This window comes from Mus caroli, unplaced genomic scaffold (genome assembly GCF_978045245.1).
Source record: "Mus caroli unplaced genomic scaffold, Mus_caroli_1 scaffold_12, whole genome shotgun sequence".
NCBI lineage: Eukaryota > Metazoa > Chordata > Mammalia > Rodentia > Muridae > Mus > Mus caroli.
Genome location: NW_028227267.1, coordinates 39,000,737 through 39,024,225, shown reverse-complemented (window position 1 = coordinate 39,024,225; position 23,489 = coordinate 39,000,737). Strand labels below are relative to the sequence as shown.

Here is a 23,489-nt window from a genome sequence, read left to right as displayed (position 1 = left end):
CATTGGCCTATGGGCATGTCTGTGGGGGCATTTTCTTGATTGATTATTGATGTGGGAGGGCCCTGCCACGATGGGCAGAGCTACCCCTAGGCAGATGGTTCTAGATTTTACAAGACACCAGGCTGAGCAAGCCACGGAGAGCAAGCCAGTATGCAGCATTCCTCCGTAGTCTGTTTCAGTTCCTGTCTCCCAGTTCCTGCCTCAAGCTCCTGCCCTCCACTGTTAGGCTGTAACTTCTAAGATAAAACTTCCTTCCCAAACTAATTTTGGTTAGTGTTTTATAGTGAGAGAAGCAATACAGAATATGCATCATGGTCCATGAGTGCCCACATTCATATAAAACACACACAGGCATGCATACACACACCTCATAATAATATGATTTAATTTTTTTAAAAAAGGTTGACCAGCAAGATGGCTCAGTGGATAAGGGCACTTGTCACCAAGCCTGACAACCAGAGAGTGACCTCTGGGACCCACATAGAAAAAGGAAAGAACTAATTCTGCAAGTTGTCCTCTGACCTTCACACAAGTGCTGTAATAATTTCACTTGTACATATACATATACATCATATACATATATATCACATACATATACATACATGTATACATAGATAGGTAGATGATAGATAGATAGATAGATAGATAGATAGATAGATAGATAGATAGATAGATAGACAGACAGACAAATAAATGTAGTGGGGAAAAAAGCTTCATTCTCCTATTCCCAGCGTCCATCAATTGCCTGATAGCTACTCAGCTAGGGGCATTACTTTGTGAGACCTTCCCTTGTCTTTGTTGGAGTTTTTGTCTGGCTTGACCTTGTGTGGGTCTTGTGCATACAGTCAGAGGCCATGTGAGTTTACTCGTGCAGCAGCTGTGTCCAGGAAAGTCCATGCTGTGTCCATGACTGTCCAGGAAAGTCATGTCCATATGGGCAGTGTTGGGAGCAGGGTTTCTTTATGTCAGCTTCACCTGGGACAAAACCACACACACACACACACACCCGGGGGAGGATCTCTGCCCTTTGGATTAGAGAGGGATGGAAGGTTCTCCTAGGAGGTTCTGCTTCCTCTGGAGCCAGCGACAGTTTTAGGAGGAGACTCGGTTTCCAGTCAGACCCTGAAGAAATATGGGGGGAAATGAGGGTGGCCATGTTTTGCTCCTTGGTGAGAAGATCATAGAAGCAATGAATGGAGGGTAGTTTCAAAGGATAATGATATAGAGGCCAAATTACAGGGACTTTTACTTTGAATGTTGTTCATAGCAGAGACACTCAAGCAAGAATTATTTTGTCCATGCGAAATTTTTTATTTAAGCTCATCTTTATGAACAAATCACAAAAAAATGTGCACCCCCAATTCCCTTCTTCCTTTTCTTTTTCAATCTTCTTTTTTCTTTTATGTAGTCTAACTAAACTTTCTCATTTTCAACTATATTCCTTGCCTATCTTAAACAAAGACATTTACCCCATCATGGTGGTCCACACCTGTAATCCCAGGACTCTGGTGTTGGAAGCAAGGAGGATCAGAAGTTTAAGGACATCCTCAGCTACACAATGAGATTGAGGCTAGCCCCGGCTACATGAGACCTTGTCTAAAGCAACAACAAAATAAACAAAAAACTAAACAAAACATAGAGGGAAACAAGTTCAAAATAATGTGAAGGGGAAGGGGCTGACAAGAAGAAACTTCCTTCCCAACAGCCTTTCTTTATCTGTCACCTTCTCAGCCATGTTCTCTCATCATCTTGATCCCATCCTGGTTCTTGAGTTCATCCAAAGGGAAGGAAAGACATTTGAGTAGATTCTCCCACCATCTCATCAACTTTGTTCTTTCCTTTTTTTCTACCAAGGATGCTCTCTGCTTGGCATTTCTCCCCCCTCCCCGCCCCCCCCTAGAGTGCTCCCACCTCACCCTGCTAGTCCTGCCTGGCTTCAGGTTCCTGTGCTGTGTAATTCTTGATGGGAGCTTCTCCCTTTTGGTGTTTGTTTGTTTTGTTGGATGTGGTTTGGTTTTCTTGAAACAGTTCAAATCCTGATCCTCCTGCTTCCTCCTTTCAAGTGCCAGGATTCCCTGGGTATACCACCTAAATGGTACAGCCCATGTAGTCAGACCTGGGCATTTCTGTCTCAAGTGGGAACTAAAAGACTCCACAGGCAGCCTGTGGAGTCAAGGCTGGGCCTACAAAACTATCCAAGAAAGAATATGGTTAAAATTCAGGCATCCTGCAGACTAGAGAGTAAAATGCCAAAGAAAGGGAGGACTGTTTAGTTCCCTCCAAACTCCTCCATTGATTTCTGATATGTCCCAGCGTTTTCCTGGTCCCTATTTGACTACTGAAGTTTGGATTTTTGTTTGTTTGTTTGTTTGTTTGTTTTACTTAAAAAAACTTTTCAGATTATAGAACCAGAACTTTATGCATGCCAAATATATACTCTACCAATAAGTTCCACATTTAACTCCCAACTAACTGTACTTCTTTCATCAAAAACTCCTCTTTTGTAGCTGGGCGTGGTGGCACACGCCTTTAATCCCAGCACTTAGGAGGCAGAGGCAGGCGGATTTCTGAGTTCGAGGCCAGCCTGGTCTACAGAGTAAGTTCCAGGAGAGCCAGGGCTACACAGAGAAACCTTGTCTCGAAAAAAACAAAAACCAAAAACTCCTCTTTGCTGGGCAGTGGTGATACATGCCTTTTAATCCCAGCACTTGGGAGTCAGAGGCAGGTGGATCTCTGTGTTTGAGGCCAGCCTGGTCTACAGAGTGAGTTCCAGGACAGCAAGGGCTACACAGAGAAACCCTGTCTTGAAAACAACAACAACAAAACAAAACTCCTCTTTAATCCTCGTGGAGTTCTTCCTGGATGCCTCCTATACCCAAATATTTATCTGCCAATCTTTTCTCCAAGGCCTGCTTCCCATGAGTTCTAGAAGCACCCTTTTCTTAGTAGAGATCATATACAAAAGCAGTGTATGAGTTTCAAGGTGTAATGTGCAGTAAAATACCATCAAGAACAAAGCCTTCTCATCTGCACTACATAATGAGACTGCCTCAAATCACAAAAGCGGAGGGTAGAGAGATGGCTCAGTGGTTTGCTCTTCCCAAGGACCAGGGATCAGTTCCCAGCATCCACGCTGTTGCTCACAACCGTCTGTAAGTCCAGTTGCAAAGGATCTGCTGTTCTCTTCTGGCCTCTGCAGGCACCAGATACAAATGTGTGCACATATATGCACGCAAAACACCCATCTCCATAAAATAAATACTAAACAATTAAAAACAAAACAAGCAAACAAAAAGAATGAAGCCTTCTTTGAGGGTTAAGAATAGAGGTAAGTAGGCAGAATACCTACTTAGGATGCAGGAAGTCCTAAAGTTGATCATTAGCACAAATCAGGGGTGGTAGTATATGCCTATGATCCCAACTCTTTCTCTTCTTTTCTTTTCTTTCCTTTCCTTTCCTTTTCTTTCTTTTTTTTTTTTTTTTTTTTTTTTGGTTTTTCAAGACAGGGTTTTTCTGTATAGCCCTGGCTGTCCTGGAAGTCACTTTGTAGACCAGGCTGGCCTCGAACTCAGAAATCCACCTGCCTCTGCCTCCCGAGTGCTGGGATTAAAGGAGTGCGCCACCACGCCTATCTATCCCAACTCTTTCGAGGTGGAGGCAGTAGGATCAGGAGCTCAAGGTCATCCTTGACTACATAGGGAGTTGTAAGCCAGCCTGGGATACAAGAGACCCTGTCAATCATCATCACTGCCATCATCACCACCACCACCATCATCATCATGCCTCTCAATCAAGATGGGGTAGAGCATGCAATCCTAGCACCCAGGGGATTTTGAGTTTGAAGTCAGCCCAGGCTACACATCAAGTTCAAGGCCAGCCAGAGCTACAATTTAAAGAACCTTCCTAATAATAATAACTTTAAAAAGTAAACAAGCAAGTAAGAATGTCTTATCCTCTCATAAGTTCTGTCCTTTTGTCGTGGTACTGCTTATCCCTTCCTCCCTCACAACCTGCTGATCCTCAGTCACCCAGCAGGTTTGTTTTGATGCTGAGTAGGAACCAAAGCTATGTGCTGCACACTGGGCAATGTCAAGATGCAGGCCGGCATCTCAGCTCGAGGCCTTGGTAGAGTCCCCAGGCATAGCCAGCGGTCCAGACCAGGGCAGTAGGCATGAACAAGGTGGGAGATGGCGTAAGTACGGTGGCTGTAGCCCCCTAGTACCAGGAGCTCCCCCTGTAGCACGGCACCCGCAGCCCCCACATGGGGGGAGGGCAAGGATGCCAGCTGAGTCCAGCTATCACTCTTTGGTTCATAGGCTTCAAAGCTTAGTAGGTCCCCAGTGTCCCCTACTCCACCTGCCACATACAACTTCCCACCCAGTGCCGCCATCACGTGGCTAGCCCGGGCAACTCCCATTGGGCTCAGAAGCGTCCCAGGCCTCTTAAGTTTGGGGTCATAGTGTATCAGTGAGTCCAAGTACTGGCCAGTCCCGCTACAGCCACCGCTGACATATAATCGGTCCTCAAGGATAGCAGCTGCATGGGCAAAGCATGGAGCTGGAAGAGCAGGTGCTGGCCTGAGGGAGAACAGAACATGAGATCAGACAACCAGGATGCTCAACTTTATTTCATTCTATTTTATTTTGAGCCAGATAGCCTAGGCTCCACCTGAGCAGCGCTAAGATTACAGGTGTATGCCACCACGCCCAACTCCAAACCTAGCTTCTCCTGGTTGTCCCTTGGCCCACTTACCTCCAGACATTGAGTTCAGGGCTATAAGTCTCAACAGAATTAAGGGCAACACCATTGTCTCGTCCACCTAGGGCATAAAGCTGTCCATCAAATACCACCAAAGGGAAGAAGCTCCGAGCCTGGCACAAAGGTGCCATCTCCTCCCAGTCTTCTTGACTGGAACTCCACCTGGACACAATGGGACAAGATATAAAGTGGGTGACTCTGAGAGTCTATGGCTGGCTGCATTAGCAATTTCTCTTGACGGCCACAGATACCTGAGAGTTGAAGCCAGAGTGCTGTTGTGGCTGTAGAAATCCTGTCCCCCACACACATAGAGTTCACTTCCTGTTAGGGTCGCAGCTCCGTGCCGAAAGCGCCCTGGGGCAGGCAAATTAGGCAGCTGGCACCACTCCACAGTTCGTACCAGACCCATGCCACAGTGAAATGCCCGGGCCCACCACACTTTGCATGATGGCTGTCTTCGGTCCATGTCAGGTCTAAGCCCATCCCCACCAATCACCACCAGGGCTTGGTCAGGCTCCCTCCATCTCTCTTGACCTGGAACTTCAGCTTCCACCATCAGCTGGTACAGCAGATCCGGGGGCAGAGATGGGGGGAGCCCAGCTGCCCGCACCTTCCGCAGCTCTCTGGTAGACATGCGGCCAAAGCGAACACATCGCAGCAGCGCCTTGGCCTCTGACTCGTGGGTCTCGGGGTTGGCAGCCAGCCAACACCGTGCAGCTGCGAAAGCCTCAAACTCTTCTTGCACATGGAGTTCATCACTGTCCAGGAGCTCAGCCAGGCAGGTAACCGGCAAGGATGAAAAGGTAGGGCACGAAGCCACAGCAGGCAGGTGACTGAGGAGGTAATCGTGGGCTTTCCCCCAGACTTTCTCCAAGCCAGGGGCTTCAATCATAGGGAACAAAGCTAGGCAAAGGGCGGGGCAGAGGCTTTCTGCCAAGGCTCTCTGACACAAATCCAGGCAGGAAGAGCTCTGGTATTGCAGAGCAGCCTGGGCAGCTCTGAGCAATCCTGGCCATCTTTCTCGAACAACTCCAGTGTAGGCAAAAGAAACAAGGAGTCTCAGGTCTTGGGAAGAGATGGTACGCAGAGTCACCTTTGTGCCCTGGGACTCTCTCATCCCACTCAGAAGCATGGCCCCAAAGAACTCACTGCCACAGGCCAGGGCTACTCGGTGCACTGCAGTAGAGAGGAAGCAGAGGAAACCAAGAGTGTTGCAAGACAGCTAACTACAATCCTAATTCGCAGTTTGGGTCCAGCAAGGCCATAGGCCAAGCCACGGAACACATTGGAATAGCATGGAACGCTTGCAGCTTTCATGCTGGGAATGCAGTTCTGCAGTGGAACACGTGTCTGGTGTGTGCAAAGCTTGGATTCCGTCCTGGGTACCGCAGTAGATTAGTAAGCAAAATGCAGTTTTCAGGAACCTCGCTGCCCTCCCTGGATAATGATTCCATAGTGACCTAGGGACTCTTTGCTTTAACATCTTTCTCTCTCTCTCGTTCTTTCTTTGTTTTTTGGAGATGGGATCTCACGATGTAGTGTTGGCTAGTCTGGAACTTACTGACATGACTACCAATACGCAACCGTTATTTTGACATTTTCAAGTACCCTGTATTATTCTCATGTTACTGTCTGGAGGTCACTTTGGTGTTTTGGGTTCCTGGTAGTTAGAAAAACAGTCTTAATGAGTCGAGTTGAGAAAAATCCCATAGACAGCATTTGCTAACAGGGGACACAAAACAAACTGAATAGAGCAAAGTGTAACTTATAGAGGTATCGCTGCATTGTATACAAAATAAGGGTTTTCTATTCATAGATTCACGAGTCGCAGCCATCAGCCATCCTGTCCAATGGCTCCACTCAAGCCAGGCACAGTGGTATACTTGCTGCTCTTGCAGAGAACATGGTTTTGGTTTCCAGCACTCACCTGGCAGCTTACAATCACCTGTAGGTCCAGTTCCAGGGGATTGGACACCCACTTGGACTCTGCAGGCACTGGGCACACATGTGGTACATGATATACATGCAGGCACTCATGTATTCATAAAATAAAACAAACAAACCTCTAAAAAGAAAGAAACAGGGGCAGGCAAGATGACTCAGCAGGTGAAGGAAATCGTCTTCAAGCCTAAGGACCTGAGTTCTAACTGTGCGGCCCACTTAGTGGAAGGCGCCGGCTGCTTCCAGCAAGCTGTCCTCTGACTGCACATAAGCACAGGAGTACTCTAGTGTCCTGCTGTTTACACACACACACACACACACACACACATGAATCACTAAATGTAGTCATTTTTAAGTACAGAAGAGTTAAAGAATAGGGTTGTGCTTTGTGTCTAAGGCTTTGTAACCCCAGTTACCTGAAGGCTAATGCAAGAGAGCAGTAAGGTCAACGCCTGCCTGGGCTGCAGAACACATTCAAGACCTACCTGGGGAACTCAGTGAGACTCTTCAAAGGGAGAAATAAAACAGAAAGCAAAAGCTCAAATATCCAAAGATATTTTTATTATTTCAATTATGCTTATGTGTGCGCCTATGTGTGAATATGTGTGTAGGAGTATGGGTTCCCAAGACAGTTGTCATGTGTCCAGTATGGATGCTGAGAACTGAGCTGTGTCCTCTAGAAGATAAGACAGAGCTTTGAACCACAAGTCATCTCTCTCACTTCTTTGTGTTTAGAACACCTATCCCTCAATAAGATGTCAACTAGAAAGAATGAGATAAAATGGACATGGTAGCATATTAAACCGGTGGGATGAAGGCTTGTGGTTTTTTGTTTTGTTGTTGTTGTTGTTGTTGTTTTTGGGGGGGGGTTGTTTTTTTTTTTTTTGCTTTGTGTTTGAAGTGTTTCATGACAGAAAGAGGAACGCTCTGCTAGAAAGTATCTCAGAAAGCCGTAGGCCTCCATGCTCCCTGTGATTTGTATAAATCCAATGTTCTTTTGACCAGCTGTAGAATGTGTATCTCTCAAAAGGATACTAATGATGTTTCCTTTATACATATGCAGTATGTAGTGGCCTGGTACTTCCCAAACAGCAAACATCAGTTACAGCTTCCTGCTCTATGTTGTCTGAGGAAAAATCTACATTCTGGAAAATGAGCTAAACCAGCTCAGCTTTCACATCGCCAACCAACATTTTTATCTGAGCGTGGATTGTGAAAAGCTCACAGCCACTTGGGATCTCCCTGCTACTCATCACTGGAGCCTACGATTTAAAGTGATGGGTTCCCACACAGCGAGCGGTATGAATACATATGTTTAAATTCATTCCTTAGTGAGAATGTTATAGCTACTATGAAATGTTGAAGCATCACCCTTTTGCTAGTGCCACAGGAAATGTAGGAAACCTTTAGGGCTGGCTTTCCTCTAGAGTAAAACCTCACTAAGCACTTAGTGCTGTGAGTGGGCATGTTGGAGTCAGTCTAGGCTGGTCTTGAACTCCTTTTTCAGCCTCCTACGTGTTACAGGTAGAGGTCACAAGGCACTACTAGGTTTCTTTTTTCTTTCCTTTTTCATTTTGGTTTGTGAGATAGGAACTCCCAATATAATCTATGGCCTATGTAGCATAGGCTGGCCTCAAATTCTGGGCAGTTCTCTTGTTCAGTCTCCTGAGTGCTGGAATTACAGACATAAAAGCCACCACACTTTGCTTGATTTCTTCATTTGAAAAATTATTAGCCCTGAACTAGGTAATCTCTAAGCAAATCTATTGTAACTTTAAGCTTTGTTGTGTCTCTGACAGACTCCATTTCCCAGGTCAGACATATCCTGATATAACTGCATGGGGGATAACCGCACAGAGGAAACAGACTGAAGTCTGCTGCCAGAGTCAAACACACCTAGGAGAAAGGACACACTGGGAAACTTGTACTGATGGCCTCGGCTGCCCTTTGCTGTGTGCTGAGTAGATGCCAAAAGGCTCTAGCTAATTTGTTTGAGTCAGTCTCTTTCTCCCTGTTTTGCTGCCATGGACTGTACTCTAAGCCCTAGCCATCTGGCTGGAAATTCTAGCTACCGGGGAGGGGGGAAAAGTGCCTGAACTATCTATCAGTTCAAATCTGTCCGGGCGTCTAGGAAAACAATTCAACTGCGCATGTGCATTTCTTTGGTGGCTCTGGAGAAGCACCAAAAAGGACATTCTTGCTGAAGCAATGATACAAAACTATTTCGCAAGGCTGGGGGTGTGGCTCCATGGTAGAGTGGAATAAAGGCCTTAGGTTCCATCCCTACCACCGCAAAACAAGCAAAACATGCATTTTTGGCAGTTGCCTCACAGACTCTCACCCCGCAGGCGGTAGCCCTCTGCCTCCAGCTCCAAGTCGCACCCGATGCCCTCTCGATACAGACGCTCAATGCTGTGCAGATTCTCCTTGAGCTCCTCTGCCTGGCTGAGCTTCTTTTCATTTTCCCTGGCTTTACCAAGCCCTTCTGCCTTCAGCTGGGCCGCCTTCTTCACCCGGGGTGCTCCCAGCGCCTCTGCAGCAGCCAGCACTTCGTCCTGTGAGGCGGGGCCCAGCACCCCCTCGTAGGCAAAGGTCAGCGCAGCCTCCCAGCCCCTCGGGGTCACATCAAGGCTGAAACTGGGCTGCTGACCTCCTCCACCGCTCAGCAGCCTGCCTCGGAAGAGGCTGCTAATTGCAGCCAAGATCACCCGATGCACCCCATATACCTGCCCCCCTACAGACACCTCTTCATCCAGCAGCAGCTTCTGCTCTCGCAGTCTCTGTGCTTCAGCGAAGAACTGACAGGGGTGCTCCACGCTGCACAGCATCTCAGGCTCTGCTGAGTCGTCGCTGTCATCCTGTTTCTTCCCCTTCTCCGGGGATGAAGCTAGAAAGGGAAGGTTTCCTGAAACGAAGGGGCTAGGTGGGTCAGGCTCTGCCAGAGAAAAGGAAAACAAGCCGGGATCCTCATCAGAAGAGGGAGACCGGGAGAAGGTTCTTCCGGCAGGCACAGGTAGTTCAAGACTGTCCTTCTCGATAGGAAGGGAGACACGCTCCAAGTCTGAGGAAAGGCTTGCCATCTTCCAGACGCTCACGACTCGGGCTTGTGAGGTTGCCGGAGGTGACCAGGCATGAGAGAAGTATACCTGAGCAGCACTCAGGAAAACAGAACTGTCTTCAATTCAGCTGTCAGTCCCTCACTCCATCCGGTGACACACTAACTTTGGAATCGTGGGCTACATGGCGCTAACTAACCAAAGGGTTCACCAAGTGCAACAGAATCGCAAACGCCTGTAGCCATCTGGCCCAGAACCAACCCCCGATTTCCACTCGTTTTCTTTTAATCCCAGGCAGGAGACACCGGGCTTCTGCTTGCCCTCACTTGAGTTCCCAGTCTGCTTTGGACTGCTGTGTACGGATCCCAGCAGTGCCCCCACTTGGCTAATTATAGCTAGCCTGAGTAAGCCCTCATCTCTCAGTGCTGGAAGCTGACACTCAATGCACTGGGCCAAGTCCTGGGATGACTTCCCTTTTCCCTCCTTCCAAACCTGTAGGTCACAAGAGTGTGTTGAGTGGGGGAAATTGCAAGGCAAAGGGAACGCAAACGTTGGGTGGAGTGAGCCAGGCCAGAAGGACTGACTGCTTTCCCAGTTGGTGGCTGGAGGTGACAGGAGGCTAGTGAGGGAGTCTGGAAAGTCTAGACTGTAAACACTTGACGTTTGACTCATCTTCCTCCATCATATCTGTGGGATTTGGGGGAGAAATATCTCTTAACGTCTGCCTAACTTTGCTGTCCCTCCATAACCCCAGAAGGTGGACCAAAAGCCTCTCATAGCAGCCTAACACTTCACGTATCAGTGATAACCAAACTGAAGGTGTAAATCAGAGATGTGTATTTTTAGGAACTGGTTTTAACAGATAATGTCTTCTATGTGGCCTCCAAGGGATTATACGCAGGTACCACTAGGACTGCCAGAAAATTGAACTCTAATGGCTCTTGTCCTTCCCTAACCGCCCCCCACCCCCACTCCACCCTCCTGGCCATGCTCTAAGAGAATCTGAACTCATTAGTTAGGATTTCCTCTTAAGTTTCTTCAGAAAGGGGAAGCTTATATCATGTTGTTAGATATGCCTCTAAACCATAGAAGGGAACAGAAGTGAGGCTGCAGGTCCAGCTGGACCAATGATTCTCAAGGATGGTTTCATCAGGGTGTCCACCAATGGAAGCTCTGAACTCTCTTCTCCCAAGTCACACTGCCAGCACTCAGAGCTGCCTGCTGGGTACCAACTGATGTTTTCCTCACACTCCACTGCTGGGTACCAACTGATGTTTTCCTCACACTCCACCTCGAGACTGAAGTCTGCCTTAGTAAGGACAGGGTCAGTAGGGAAAAGGCCATATAAGAAATAGCTGACAATAAAAAGAAGTCATTCCACTAAAAATCCTCTATAAATGCTTATGAGTGTGTGCGCCTTCTTGTCTATATGGAAGCCACATGCATGAAACACTTATGGAGGCCAGAAGAGCACACTGGGTTCCCTGGAACTGGAGTTACAGGTGGTGGCTGTGAACTGCAGGATGTGGCTTCTGGAGACCGATCCTGGCTTTCTGTAAGAGCAGTAAATGCTACTAATCACTGAACCACCTCTCTAAACCCCTAGTAAAATCTTTTAATAGAATAATAACTCAGTGACTAATAGCTAATATAATTATGAATAATAGCTAATAAAAATGAATAATTTAATTAGTAATAGATAGCAATTATTGCTAAACACTATAAAGTGCAATGTTCTTTCCTTGTCTAAACTGTTTAGCAATAATAGCCCTTGTTCACACACAGCTGACCAAGTCCACCCATGACACAAACAACCAGGTTTCAATCACTCCTAACCAATTTGGTTTTCTACAGTCCCTCTTGTAAAAAGTATATACGTCTGAAGACGGGGAAAGGTTAAACTAAGCTTCTGAATGGGAGTACAGCAAAGAACTAGGACTCGACTCGTCTCCACAGCTGCAGAGACCCCAGGACTATTTCTTTTTCCCTAGTACCCAAGAGGACAGTGGAGAAATTCCTCCCTGGTAGGTGATGGGGAACAGCGACCTCTCTGTTCACCAGCCGGCCTCTGCCCCTCCCACTGGCAACAGAGTGGCTGCGCAGAGCAGCGACACACTTCTCCACTGCCTGGCTTCAGGGACCAGACTAGACTCTCCACGCTCTAGTCTCCGTTCAGCGAGTTGGAGACGGAAAAGCACAAACTATAAGGCTGAGGCGGCCATTGAAATTAGACCGCTGTGGATGCACTTGGCACAACCCAGTGGCAGGTGGTGATATACAGAGGGCCCCTCAGTGTCGCCAGAGACCAGGCAACCAGCAGTGATTGAAAGCTAGGAGTTTCGGCAGCCCTGAATTGCTTTCCAGTGGGAAACACCATGCAGGTCTGAGGGAAGGGTGAGTCACGTGGGATTTAGTTTTCCTCTTAGGGCATCTTGGGCGCGGAACAGAAGCGGGGCGGGGCCCAGAGGCCAGGGACCAGCGCTCCAGGCACTGAGGCCGGCGTTTAGAGACCAGAAGCTGGGCCTGGAAGCCCAGGCAGGGGATGGGGATGGAGGTGGGGATGTTTCCTGAAAGCTGGCTGACTTGGGTAGCTGGGGTGCATGGGCTGCGGGGTCCTCCTGCTGAGCCAAGTAGTGGGCAATTCAAAGAATCAGTAAATAGGGTGCCCCCAACATTCCCCGTGAAAGGCCTGGGAACAGAACAAGAAAATTCATTTATTAAGGATACTTTTATGTTTGGCTAAAATTGGAGGAATCAAAGTGGGAAGAGAGTTGGACCTGGGAACTATCTTGACATTTGGGCCATCTTCCGTTTTAAAAGCTGTAAGATTTGGGAAAAAAAATCCCTTAACCTCTACTTGATTTTGTCCTGGCTGGTGGATAGAATTACTGTACCTCCATAACCCCTGGAGGGTTAAGCAAAAATCTGCAAAGCAGCCTAACATTACACTGCAGTGAAAAACAAGCTGAAGGAGCAAATCAAAGTTTTATAGTTTTGAAATCATTTTTAAAAATTCTCTCATATATTATAGCCCGACGACAGTTTCTCTTCTCTTCTCCCAGTCCATTACCTCCACCATATTAAGTGGATTTCCTCTTCAGATTATTCAGAAAGAGGAAGCTTATATCATGTTGTTAGGTATGCCTCTAAACCATAGAAGGGAACAGAAGTGAGGCTGCAGGTCCAGCTGGACCAATGATTCTCAAGGATGGTTTCATCAGGGTGTCCACCAATGAAAGCTCTGAACTCTCTTCTCCCAAATCACACTGCCAGCACTCAGAGCTGCCTGCTGGATACCAAATGATGTTTTCTTCATACTCCACCTTGAGACTGAAATCTGCCTTAGTAAGGACAGGGTCAGTAGCCATGTAGGGCCTAGAGCCTAGGTTATAGGAGCCAGTTGCCTGTCAACTTTCCAGTGACTGTCATCAAATGCTGGTGACTACAACCTGACTAGATCTTTGGTCTGAACTCTTTGCCCCTTCTCTGGGGTCTGTTTAAATGCAATCAGGTAGGATTAGAAAAGTAATCAAGAGACCCAAATTCCCACACATCAGTTTCCAAATAACCTTCCCTAAACCTGAATGGTTCCTGAAAGTTTAAGATTTTAAAATGTATGGAGTCAAAGTGCATTTTGTGATACATAGCAGACCCTCTTTCCAAAACAAGGCAATTAACAAAAACCGCAACACTATTAGCATAATAGGGAACATACCCAAGGCTGGTGGCTGGTGGCCAACACTTTTATATGGCCATTTCAAACAAAGGAGTTTAAGGTTGGGGATATTTCATTGGCTTTCCCAAGGTGACTTTCATAGTATCTGTTACCAAAGGGTCAGGGTCTTGTCTTTTCTTTATTTCAAAAGCCAATAAAATTAGACATGACTTTCTATGGCTGTGATATTACCTATAGCATACAGGTATACACTCACCTGAAATTTCTATGTATTACTGTCTTTTTTTTTTTTTAAAGATTTATTTATTTATTTATTTATTTATTTATTTATTTATTATATGTAAGTACACTGTAGCTGTCTTCAGATGCACCAGAAGAGGGCGTCAGATCTCAGTACGGATGGTTGTGAGCCACCATGTGGTTGCTGGGATTTGAACTCTAGACCTTCGGAAGAGCAGTCGGGTGCTCTTACCCACTGAGCCATCTCGCCAGCCCCTGTATTACTGTCTTAAGAGAACATATTTAAATATATTACATATTTAAAAACAACACATCAACTCTATACATCAATCTAGCAAGGCCTAAAAGATTTCAAAAATCTGAAATAAGTTACTTGTTCTATATTTTTCAAATAATTAAATAACCCAGGAGCTATTTTGAGCAAGATATTTTCACTTCACAAATGTGGCTATTCACACAGAATCACTTTGGGCTATATAGTACATCCTGTTTCTGAAACAGGGCAAAAAACAAAGTGACAACCCAAGCAGCACAGTAACAGAGGATAACAGAGTGGAGGCTGCTGGAGCACGCAGGCTTGTAGTCACCTGAGAAGAAACCCATTTCCCGCTTTCACTGCTGGGCTATGCACATCCCTAAGCCAGGAGAAGCCCAAGCATGGAAAATAATACTCATGAATGCATGTGATATGACACAGCCTACAGAGGTGGGTAAGAATCAATTTAGTTGTCTGCTCCCCAACTAATCACGTCATGACATGACTTCCAGCTCACCGTGTGTGTGTGTGTGTGTGTGTGTGTGTGTGTGTGTGTGTGTGTGTGTATTCCTAGTACGATTTCACTGTGTGGCTTAAGTCAATACCCTCTCACTAGATATTTAATACGCTTTCACTAATTTTAAACAATGCTGAAATACATTGCTGGATATATCTTGCACAGTTGCCCTATGCTTATCTAAATGAAGGTTTCTGAGACCAGCGATCCATAAACCATAGACTAGAAGGCTCCACGTTTTATTTATTTTTTATACAAAGAAGTCAGTGTGAAAAATCAAGAGCGTGGGCCAGAACAAAGTCTTTTGGATACTGACTGGGTAAGTCTGAAAAAAACTCACCTTAAACTGAAATAAAATGCTAGAGCTATCGAATCCAATTTACATATTTCTAATTCTTGATGGCCACAGTGACCTTTAGCCACCCCTGGGAGACAGAGGCACAGAACATTCCCTTCACACAGAGCATGCTCAGATAAATCAAAAAGCCACTATCACTTCTCCTAATAAAATATAAAACTTGAAAAAGACCTAAAAATATTGGAGGTTATAACATGTGCTAAGGAAGAATGCTTTCCTAAGAAAATTCCAAACATTCAAACATAAAGGGAATAATTTCATCAACTTACCATGTAGTAAAAATTTTAAACTGTATTTAAGAAAAAAGCTCCTTTAAAACATGGCAAATAGTAATCTTGGAAAATATTAACAGCATAAAATTGAAAAATAAGAAACAAAAAACTTTTAACAAACAAGAAATGGCTCTAGAATGTTGGACAAAAGATATAATATGCATCTTACAAGCTTATGAAGAGATGTTTAATCTCACTAATATATCAAGAAAATATAAATTTAGACAGTGTAAGCTTCATTGGAAATTGGCAGATATAAATAAGCACATTGGCAGTCGTGTTCATAGGAAGAAATGAAGAATTGGTGCATCTCCAGGTGGGGAGAAACTGCTATCACCTTTCAGGAGCATTTGCTCCCCATCCAAAACAGGGAGAGCACCAGCTCTCCTACTCGAGTTATGTTGAAAGAGCAAACATCAGCCCAGGGCTTCCCCAGCAGGAGATCCAGGAAAGAGCGTCTTTTCAAAGATGCTCTACCCTCTTATCCCCAATGAGGAAAGCCCACAACAATGCCCCTAGGTTTATGGCACCTTGTCATGACTGCAGAAGCTTGCTGTTGGCTTTTCTTCTTTAATAAAATTTAAAAACAAGTTCTAATAGTCCAGTTAAGTTCCTTGATGGCCCTGGGGACTATATCCTAATCCTTCATCCTAACCCGGGGGACTATAAACTGTGGGATATAGCTCAGTATTGTGTGAAGTCTGTTTGGCAAGGAACAGTATGTTGCTCCTCCTGTAAGCTTTCACACAAATGCTCATTTTCTTTCTGATAAGTACAGTTCTCACTGATGAGGTCTTCACACCACACATTCTGTCCACAGGCCACAGTGGTGCTGACTGCCTCCTCCAGCCCCCAGTAGCACCCAGCCCTGGTGGATTTCGTAGGAACCTCTACCAACATGAGGCTGATTTCATAGGAACCTCCTCCAAGAACTCATGATCTGTGGGCACCAAGTCAGGAAGAGAAGCAATGTACAACTAAGGCTGGCAAGTGGACTAGAGAAACTTAACACGGTCAGAAAGTCTACTATGGCCGGGTGTGGTGGCACACGCCTTTAATCCCAGCACTCGGGAGACAGAGGCAGGTGGATTTCTGAGTTTGAGGCCAGCCTGGTCTACAGAGTGAGTTCCAGGACAGCCAGAGCTATACAGAGAAACCCTGTCTCGAAACCCCCCCCCCCAAAAAAAAAGAAAGGAAAGAAAGTCCACTATGCTGGTTGATGCCTGCAGCCCCAACACCCAGGAGACTGAGACAGGAAGATTATGAATTTGAAGCCAGCCTAAGTTACACAATGAAAGGACGCTCTTAAGAACAGAAAATTGGCAAAGCGGGGAGCAGTCAGGAGAAGGACGCTTAAGGAAGTAGCAGTCCCAGCCTGCGTTTCTGCTTCCCTCTTGAAGGAGCTCCAGCCATTCAAGATGCCAAGACTCATCAGTTGACTGAATGTTTAGAAGACTCATTGTGACAGTTTGTATATGCTTAGGGAGTGGCACTATTTGGAGAGGTGGCCTTGTTGGAGTAGGTGTGTCCTGTGGACCTGGGCTTTGAGACCCTCATCCTAGTTGCTTGGAAGTCAGTCTTCCGCTAGCAGCCTTCAGATGTTGAACCCTCTGCTCTGTCTGCACTATGCCTGCCTGAATCTTGCCACACTCCTGTCTTGATTATAATGGACTAACCCTCTGAACCTGTAAGCCAGCCCTAATTAAATGCTGTCCTTATAGAGACTTGCCTTGGTCATGGCGTCTGTTCACAGCAGTAAAACCCTAACTAAGACACTCACGTGGCTTCTCTCCCTGCTGAGTACTCAGTGTCCCCTTTCTGTTTTCCCGTGTGCCTGTCTCTTTTCAACTCTACAACTCTGTTTTCTCCCTGCTTTCCTCAGTCTGACTGGCAGGTTTATCTATCCCATACCTGCATTCCTTTACTGGTGTTAGAACCAACTTCTTTAGGACTCTAAAGATCAACTAACTGCTCTCTGGGGATCTTCCAGGCCTCCATCACCAGTTTGGAAATGCTGAGACTGTCAGCCTTAGTGACCAAGTAACTCCCAGATTCTTAACCTCTCCAGAGTGAGACAGCCCTTGCTGGAATACCTGAACTATATACCGTTAAGTCAGATTAATAAACCCCCCTTTATTATATATACGTTCTATCATTTCTTTTCCTCTAGAGAACACTAACACATGCCATACAAGACCTGTCTGCTCATAAGCTTCATTCTGGACTCTGAGTCCATGCAGGCATTTGCCTAACTGAAACCCTTCTTGTCACCTGCCTCTCAAACCTATTACAGCCCTACTCCTTCTCCACGGCCTCTCCGTTCAGGGCTGAGGTGCAGGCCTTCTCAAGCACAATGTTCTGATATAAGCAAAATTGGCAGTTGCCCATATCTGCTGTGGAGGACTATTGTAGTGGTTTTATTTGGGGTGGGGGTGGGAGTGGGGGAGGGGGAGGGCAGGGAGATGGAAAGAGAAGTTGTCAGGAACTAGAACTAAAAGGAAAGAACATTAGGATAAATTCCATTGCTTCTAGCGCGCACTCTCTCTCTCTCAGTAAAAAGAGATTTATTTTACTTCATGTATGGGTATTTATTTTATGTATGGGTGTTTTGCCTGCATGTGTATTTATCACCATGTGCATGTCTGGTGTCATGGATTCCCTGGAACTGGAGGTACAGACAGACAGGTGTGAGCTGCCATGTGGATGCTGGGAATTGAGCCTGGCGTTTCCAGCTTTTAATAGTACCAGTGCCCCAAGGGAGGGAATACCCTTCCTCCCTCAGTTCTTCCTCCTGTGCCTTTTTATTCCTCTCGTTAGGTGACGCCTTTCCCTGCAGTTGTGTCTGCCTCTGAAGGATGGCAGCAGGGCTAATTGTGACTACACAATACAAGGCCATGGTGAGTAAAAGAAGGAAGTCCAAGAATAAGGAGAGGAAAGCAGAAACTGAGTATCAAAGGCAGCTGAGCATGACAGCGGGATAATTTGAGAAATGCAAAGTACCTAATAGGGAGGCATGGCCTGAAAAACCGAAGCTGAGGATGGAGATAGAGTAACTGCTTGATAGGTAAGGAATTTGTCTTCTCTTTTGTTTGGTGTGAGACTGGGTCTCACTGTGTATCTGTGCTGGCTAGTTTTATGTTAACTTGATACAAGCTAGAGTCACCCAAGAAGAACCCTAAGTTGAGAAAATACCTCCATTAACACCAGGCTGTAGGCAAGCCTGTAGAACATTTTCTTAGTTAGTGACTGATGGGGCAGACCCCAGCCCATTGTGGGTGGGGCCATCTTTGGGCTGGTCATCCTGGGTTCTTTAAGAAAGCAGGCTGAGCAAGCCATGTGGAGCAAGCCAGTAAGCAGTGCCCTTCATGACTTCTGCATCAGCTCCTCTTCTTAGGTCCCTGCCTTGTTTGGCTTCCTACCTGTTCTGGCTTCCTTCAAGGGAGGACGACACTGTGGAAGTGAAAGCCAAATAGAGCCCTTGTCTCCAACTTGCTTTTGGTCATGTTTCACTGCACCAATGGAAACCCTAAGACAGTATCCCAAACTGGCTTGGATCACGATTATTTTGCCTTTCCCTCCTAAGGGCTGAGCTTACAGGTTTGCACCACCACAGCCACTTTGTATAATTTTTCTCTTTGGGACAGTTACATGACACCAGCAGACTCAAATGACATTCAGTCAAAGCAGGGCCTGCAGTCAGTGAACTGGCTCAGTGATGATAGTGGTAGGAAGCCTAAAAGACCCTCAGAAGCCCCAATTCCTTTCCAAGTCTCAGAGGAAAAGAAGGAGAAGTTAATGATCTAAGAGGAGACAGCAGTAGTGGACTGAGGTACCATCAGGGTGGGACATGGTGGTGCAGGCTTACTAGCACTTGAGAAGCTCGAGGGCAAGGGAGAGCTGAAAGGCAGAGTGCTTGCACGGTACATGCAAGACTCTGGGCTCAACTCAACATCATGCACAGAAAAAAGCAAGCCTAAAACACAGACAGGTACTTTGTGGGAGCCTGTGCGACTTACTGTGAACCATGGATGGGGCAGACTGCGGAATGGTCTTCCCACGGGTGTACTTCTAGAAAGAACTGCATACACTAGGGTAAGTGAATGCATTCAAAAGCAAGCACGTGAAGGGAAGGACCTGGCATGTCTGAATTGTCCCTATGGGAAAGGTGAAGACCTGGAGTGATCTTGAGTCTTTAGCATGACCAAAGAGAGTATTCATAAAACATAAACCAGGTGTATTCCCTCACAGTATCTGTACTTGCTTAAACTGTAAACATCATCTCACCTATGTATGCCTTACCTCAGTAATAAAAATGACAAGTAATCTGTTGGCACTGCTCTTGTGCTCAAAGGCCTTGCACAGTCAGACCCCACCCCCACCCCACAGATCCTCAGGATTTCCCACCCCTGTCTACAGACTTAGCCTTGCTGGTTGGGGTGGGTTGACACTTACATTACAAAGCATTCGTTGCCCTTCTCCCACTTAAGAAACCTTCAGGCAGTACTCTTTCTCAGCACCCCTACCCCCACCCCCAAAGGTCACTGGGAAGACTGCTTGTCACCCCCTTTATCATTACAGGACTATGCTAATCCCCTATCTACTGACAGGCAAGAAAAAATGGACCCGATGACCTTTATGACCTTTTGTGAGTAGCCCTGCTAGCTGGAGGAGCTGCATAAAGTGAGCTAGACATACAAATCCTAAGGTTACGGTCATAGGCCTTCAGTACAAAAGACTGTACTGTAGCGGGGAGAGGAAGGGATTAGGGCATTCTGAAGATAAGCCACTAACTTGGTTCAGCTTAAAAGGAAAGAGGATTGTGGTTAAATGTGGTTAAATGTTGAAAAGTAAATCCAAGTGGATTTGATTAACTGGAGGTGAAACACACACTCCTATTCATAGAACTCAAAAGAATGCCAAGGTCTGTGTTTTGACATGAACCAGAGGGGGTACTGATCACTTAAATAAGAAATAACCAAAGGAGAAAGTTGGGGAACTTAAGTTTAGTTTTGGATACCTTAAATTTAAAGTGTGTGCCAATCAATTTTATATCAACGTAAACACAAGTTTGAGTGTGGGAAGGGGGAACTTCAACTGGGAAAACTGTCCACATCAGATTGGACTGTGAGATGAGAAGTCTATGGTGCATTTTCTTCAATGATGATTGATGTGGGAGGGCCCAGCTCGCTGTGGGTGGTCCTGGGTGCTATAAGAAAACAGGCTAGGGCTGGTGAGATGGCTCAATGGATAAGAGCACCGACTGCTCTTCCAAAGGTCCTGAGTTCAAATCTCAGCAACCACATGGTGGCTTACAACTATCCGTAATAAGATCTGATGCCCTCTTCTGGTGTGTCCGAGGACAACTACAGTGTACTTACATGTAATAATAAATAAACTATGGGCCGGAGTGAGCAGAGGTCCTGAGCTCAATTCCCAGCAACCACATGAAGGCTCACAACCATCTGTACAGCTACAATGTACTCATATACATAAAATAAATAAATAAATCTTTAAAAAAAAACAAAAAGAAAACAGGCTAAGCAAGCTGGACAGAGCAAGCCAATAAGCAGCACAACTCAGGGCCTCAGCTCTAGTGCCTGCCTGTACGGAGTGCCTTACAGAATGTCCCAGACTGTAAAATGAAATAAACCTTTTCTTTCCCAAGCTGATTTTGGTCATGGTATTTTACTACAGCAATAAAAACCCTAAGACAAGGTGCTAAATTTGTACCTAGGCAAAGATGCCAAAGGGCAGCTTGGTATTTGGGAGGGAAGTCCTGGCTGGAAATATAAAACTGGAGTCACCTATATCCTAATGAATTTCATGGCTTAAGACTGGACACAATCACCCCACATGCCCGTGTCAACTGTCTGAGGACTCTAGGACATTAGGACTGTAGACACAGACAGGCACAGTGGCACAGGTGCCAGCACTCAAGAAACTGAAGGCAGGAGACAACTCAGTCCAAGCTAAGACTGAGAAATGAGAACCAGCAAAGGCAACAAACTGAGAGTCAGCAAGAAAGCAGACCAGACAGACTTATAAAAGAACTAGAATCCACCATTATATTTGTGACTAAGTAACTAATGATATGGTAACAACAAATCTGCTGAGATAGTTTTATTTTCATTTTCTGAGATAGGGTCTCATGTAGCCCAGGCTAGCCCTGAGATAGTTTTATTTTCATTTTCTGAGATAGGGTCTCATGTAGCCCAGGCTAGCCCTGAACTCACTATATCCCTAAGGAAAACCTTTAAATTCTCATCTTCCTGTCTCTACCTGCAAAGCACGGAGATTCCAGGTGCCTCATCACTGCTATATAGCTTTGTATCAAGCAAATGTTCTACCACCTAAGCTCCACCCTCAGCAACAGAATAGATTTTCATAGAGAATTCAGAGGGAAACCAGAGGCAACTCTTTTAAGCCCTTTTAAGCCGTGCTGTGAAGTTGCAGCTAACCTGTCAACTCACACTCAGTGAGAGCAGCTGGATCTGCTTAGCAATTAGGACATAGCTCAGAACTGTCCAGGTCAATCAGCGTATCGCTACTCTATAGAGTTCTCAAAACCCAAACCAAACCAACCATACATATTCCTGTCTGTGGACAGGAACATGAGCTGTATCTGGAGCAGTTTCCAACTGTGGTACTAACAACATTTTTGCATAGGACTTTATTTGTGGGGCTTTATTAAACACTGTAGGGTATTTTCTAGCATCCTTGGCTTTATTTATTTATTTATTTCCTCTGTGTAGCCCTGGCTGTCCTTGAACTCACTCTGTAGACAGACCAGGCTGGCCTCCAACTCAGAAATCCGCCTGCCTCTGCCTCCCAAGTGCTGGGATCAAAGGTGTACTCCACCACTGCCCAGCTTGGCTTCTCTTTTTTTTTTTTGTTTTTCGAGACAGGGTTTCTCTTTATAGCTCTGGCTGTCCTGGAGCTCACTTTGTAGACCAGGCTGGCCTCGAACTCAGAAATCCGCCTGCCTCTGCCTCCCGAGTGCTGGGATTAAAGGCGTGCGCCACCACGCCCGGCTGGCTTCTCTTTTTAAGATGTAGCTTTATTTCATGTGTATGGGTGTTTTGCCTCATGTGTGCCTGGCGCCCAAGGCCAGAAAGCATCAGATCCCCTGGAACTGAAGATACTGACAAGAGTGAGCTGCCCCCTGGGTGCTAGGAATCCAACTGAGTCCTCTGTAAGTGCTCTTAATCAATGAGCTCTCTCCAGCCCGCCTTGGCGTCTCTTTAGTAGCATCTTCTCTTTGTCCTCCTAAGACCAAACCAGACTTGGTTGAAAACCTCTTGTCTGTGGGAATGGAACAGAAATCAGAGTATCTAAGTATAAATGATATAAAGTATTCAGTATGGCGCTGAGCCCTTGATAAATGTGTGCTCCTTGCTTCTAATTTAAAGAACCAAGGCATGATTTAAATGAGAATGGCTCCACAGGCTTCTATATTTGAGTGCTTGCTCCCCAGTTGGTAGGACTGTTTGGGAAAGATTGGGAGGTATGGCTGTATTGGAAGAATTGTGTCAATGGGTGTGGGCTCTGATGTTACAAAAACCCACTCTTCCCACTTAGTGCGTGCTCTCTTCTATCTCTCTGCCTTCCCCCACAAGTATCTATCTCTGTGTGTGTCTCTCTGTCTCTCTGCCTCTAACTTGCTGATCTAGGTATAAAGTGTGACAGAAGTATAATTGGGGCTAAGGATGCAGCTCAGGTGGTTCTGTGGGTTCAGTCTCTTACACTGCCTGGGTGTGGGAGGTGGAGGCGGGTCAAAGACCAGCCTGAACTTGATGATACCTTGGATTTGTTTTTTTAATTATTATTAATGGTAAAGGGAGAGGAAGCTTCTACAACAAAGTGCTTATTTGCATTTAACTGAGCAAGGGAAGCCTGTAGAAAGGAAGTTCCTAAGGTCAAAGGGTGGGGGTCCGAGTGCAGGGATGAATCTGAATAGCAAGGCTGAGTCTGAGGGACAAGAAGAGACTGAAATACAGAACAATGGGCTGCAAAGGACAAAGGTGATAACAAGAAACAGAAGAGGTGGGGCATGGTGGTGCAGGCTTTTAAACCCTAGCACTCAGGAGGCAGAAGCAGAGGTGGATCTTTCTGAGTTTGAGGCAAGCCTAGTTTCCATAGCAAACTCCAGCCAGCTAGGACTACATACATAGTCTCTGTCTCAAGAAAAAAAAAAAAAAAAAGGCGGGGGGGGGGGGGGAGGAGGGAAGGAGGACATGTGCTCCATGTCTAGGCCCAGGGGTACAGAGATGTGAAAGATTCACCACCAGGTAGTAAGAGAAGCAGGGTCTTCCCAAGAAACCAGGTCTCAGAACAATGAGAAGGGACCATTGGGAGATGAGGGTGAGACGGTGAGGGGATATGGATTTTATAAATGAATGACAGAGAGAGAGAGGG

The 23,489-nt window shown here is 46.0% G+C and overlaps 1 protein-coding gene across 1 annotated transcript; it reads right to left on the bottom strand.

Moving 5' to 3' along the window:
- Positions 1–3,623: 3,623 nt before the first annotated feature.
- On the bottom strand, positions 3,624–10,075 carry Klhl33 (kelch like family member 33). Its single transcript, XM_021182439.2, has 4 exons — positions 9,041–10,075; positions 5,010–5,934; positions 4,753–4,920; positions 3,624–4,577 (listed from the first exon to the last, which is right to left on the bottom strand). Exons 1-4 carry the CDS (start codon positions 9,777–9,779, stop codon positions 4,025–4,027), a joined length of 2,385 nt encoding a protein of 794 aa, XP_021038098.1. The 5' UTR covers positions 9,780–10,075; the 3' UTR covers positions 3,624–4,024.
- Between the last annotated feature and the right edge of the window lie 13,414 nt (positions 10,076–23,489).

Coding starts and splice junctions, on each gene's coding strand:
- Klhl33 (XM_021182439.2), bottom strand. CDS start 9,779: ATGGCAAGCCTTTCCTCAGACTTGGAGCGTGTCTCCCTTCCTATCGAG. Junction 4,921..5,009: donor ACTCTGGCTTCAACTCTCAG/GTATCTGTGGCC, acceptor CATTGTGTCCAG/GTGGAGTTCCAGTCAAGAAG. Junction 4,578..4,752: donor CCTGAACTCAATGTCTGGAG/GTAAGTGGGCCA, acceptor GTTCTCCCTCAG/GCCAGCACCTGCTCTTCCAG.